Source organism: Vicia villosa, unplaced genomic scaffold (assembly GCF_029867415.1).
Source record: "Vicia villosa cultivar HV-30 ecotype Madison, WI unplaced genomic scaffold, Vvil1.0 ctg.003025F_1_1, whole genome shotgun sequence".
NCBI lineage: Eukaryota > Viridiplantae > Streptophyta > Magnoliopsida > Fabales > Fabaceae > Vicia > Vicia villosa.
The window spans coordinates 59454-62702 of NW_026706095.1; the positions used below are offsets into that span (position 1 = coordinate 59454).

Below are 3249 nucleotides of genomic sequence, written 5' to 3' on the forward strand. Positions count from 1 at the left end.
GCATAGTTTCAGGTACTTATAGGCTTGTATTAGGTCAAGAATTTGAAGCTCAATGATCACTAAATCCAACTTTGCCATATTTGAGAAATTTGATTTGCTTCTTGAATTGAAACTTTCTTTTTTTTGCCAAATATTGCATTAATCTTTTCTCAATTCCATTATCACGAAATTATATTGCATTTAGTCATAAATATTGATTGGAATCAATCATAATATCTCCTTTGCAAAAATATTTGATTTTTATCTTAATTAAATCATTAAAAATGAAATAAAAAATCATATTAAATCAAATAAAATATTAAATTTCGTGGCATATGTTTTGGGCATGCTAATGACTTGTGGACCAAGTTTGTATCATAAAACCATAGGCCCATTTGCAAAATTTCTCAATTTGAACCTTCTTTTTTCCTATTTGGTCCTCCAAAATTACCCAACTTTGATCAATCATATCTCACTCAATTTTTAGGCTATGAGGGAGTTATAATACTTTTTGGAAACCTTAAGAGGTCCTCTATAAGCCACTTTGGAATATATTTTTCATTTGGAGCTTTTATCTTGATCATATCCTCTTTGGGAAAAAACTGCTTTCGGAGGATGCCTGAAAATGACCTGTAATCTTTTGCACTGTATCTCTCAAATGAATCATTTCTAGCCCTGGCTTGTGAGAGACAAAGTTGTGGGGAATCCAATTTCCTTCAAAATAGGCTTTGAGTGGGGAATTTTTGATGTTCCATGTGAAAGTTATGCCCAGTCAAAGTTGGGTTGACTTTCTCCTAAGAAACCCTAATTTGAACCTTTTTGTATTTGTTCATTTCTGAGTTTCTATTAATGGAATCATGATCAATCTTTGATCAAATGATGGTTATACTTCACATACTTGATGTTGACCAAAAATTGGGAGGCTTTGACTATGCTCTGATTATGGTTGACTTTTAGGTCAAACCAGTTGACTGTGGATCATCTAGACTTTTGAATGAGTAACCTTTGGGACTGAATCTTGAACTTTGAATTATTGTAACTGGAATATGGAAGGCAAATTTTGGGGTATGACAGCCACGAATAGCCACCAGTAATAGTTGTTGCATCAATACGTGACAATCATGAGACTTTAGACCAACTAATTTCAAATCTTTCATTGATACAAGACTCTTGACATTTGAAGAGTAACCATGAGGCACTTTTATGCTATTTAGACACTCACAAAAGCTTATTTTCTCAATTTTGGATAAAGTATGACAAGCTGGAGGCAAATATGTTCGCTTACCCGCTGTCTGTGGAGCTAACTTTTGTCGAATACCCATGTTAACCATATCTAGACGAGCACTGATACTATCTTTCATTTTACCTTGAATGTTAAGAAGTGTTCCGATTACACTATCACACACATTTTTCTCCACATGCATAACATCAATACAATGTCTAACATCTAGAGTACACCAATTAGGAAGATCAAAGAACACTGACCTTTTCTTCCATATAGTTTTTTGGGTGGTTTTTTTTTGTTCTTTCAAAATTTGACATTAACATCCTTCACTCGTAAATAAACTTATTCTCCGGTTAAGGCTTGTGGAGCAATTTCATCCTCCCTGTCTGCATTAAACGCTTTTCTTAACCTACGATATGGGTGATTAGGTTTAAGAAACTTTCGATGCCCAAGGTAAGGTGTCTTTTTTCCATATTTTAATTGTTCGAAGCATGTGTTTTCTTCACATATAGGGCATGCTTTATGTCCTTTAACACTATATCCAGACAAGTTTCCATATGCAGGAAAATCATTGATAGTGCAAAATAACATTGCACGCATTTTGAAATTCTCTTGGGAATAGCCATCAAACACGTCAATTCCTTGCCATAGAATTTTCAAGTCTTCAATCAAGGGTTTTAGATAAACATCTATGTCATTACCTGGCTGTTTTGGGCCCGAAATCATCATAGATAACAAAACGTATTTTCGCTTCATGCAAATGGAAGGAGATAAATTATAGATAACCAGGAGAACATGCCAAGAAGTACGGTTACTACTTAAGTTTCCATATGGATTCATTCCATCTGTAGCAAGTCCAAGCCTAAGGTTTCTTGGCTCGTTTCCAAAATCTGGATACAAAGCATCAATTTTCTTCCATTGCAAAGAATCAGCGGGATGACGAAGTTGTCCATCACACACCCTCTTATCAACATGCCATCTAAGATTCTTTGCATCATTTTCATTGGTGAATAATCTTTTGAACCTTGGAATTATAGGAAGATACCATAACACCTTTGCAGGAGGACGCTTTGTGCTTTCATCACAATCGGAATCACCATCCTTCACTTTGTAGCGTGATACCCCACACGTGGGACACTTATTCAACTCTTCAAACTCATTTCGGTATAATATGGAATCATTAGGGCATGCGTGTATTTTCTTGTACTCCATACCCATCAAACACAATATCTTCTTTGCATCGTAGTTTCGACTCGGCAACGTGTTACCTTCAGGGAGCATTTCACATAACAGCTCAAGCAATTCAGTAAAACTTTTATCTGTCCAATTATTTCTCGCCTTCAAGTTGAACAATCTTAGCACTGCAGATAACCTCGTGAAGTTAGTACACCCTGGATACAACATCTCTTTATTGTCGCGAAACAAATTATTGTACACATGAGCACGTTGAAAAGACTCTTGTCCAATATCATGAATCATGTCTTCCAAATGATTGTCCATATCTACATCAACTCCTCTTTCCGACACACTTGGCATGTTTGAAGATTCACCGTGCCATATCCAATTGTTATAACTCTGGCAAATGCCATCACAAATAAGATGATTTCGTATTTCATCAATTAAAAGCAATGGTTCTCTATTCAAACAATTAACACAAGGACAATAAAACTTTCCATTATTATTAGGAAGATTTTTACAAGCATATTGTATTAATTCTTCCACTCCTCTCTCATACTCTTCACTCAAACGATTAGCTTTGATCCAACTACGATCCATAACTAATTCTGAAAAAATAAAAGTCGATCGGTAGAAATAAAGTTAACGAGATATAATAATTATAATAATTATAATAATAATAATAATAATAATAATAATAATAATAATAATAATAATAATAATAATAATAATAATAATAATAATAATAATAATAATCATTTAAGTCACTTATTATATGACAAAAATGAACCAAATAATTTATTTATTTTATGAGTAGGCAATTAAAGTCTACATATAAATATGGACCTAATGACTAGCTTTCAATTTAG

The 3249-nt window shown here is 33.7% G+C and overlaps 1 protein-coding gene across 1 annotated transcript; it reads right to left on the minus strand.

Annotated features, from left to right (window-relative positions):
- Nucleotides 1-1546: 1546 nt before the first annotated feature.
- Nucleotides 1547-2980, minus strand: LOC131640279 (uncharacterized). Its single transcript, XM_058910689.1, has one exon. The coding sequence runs from the start codon at nt 2978-2980 to the stop codon at nt 1547-1549; it is 1434 nt and encodes a 477-aa protein (XP_058766672.1).
- Nucleotides 2981-3249: the final 269 nt, after the last annotated feature.

Bases quoted from the DNA above. Each gene is read 5' to 3' on its own strand.
- LOC131640279 (XM_058910689.1), bottom strand. From the start codon at position 2,980: ATGGATCGTAGTTGGATCAAAGCTAATCGTTTGAGTGAAGAGTATGAG.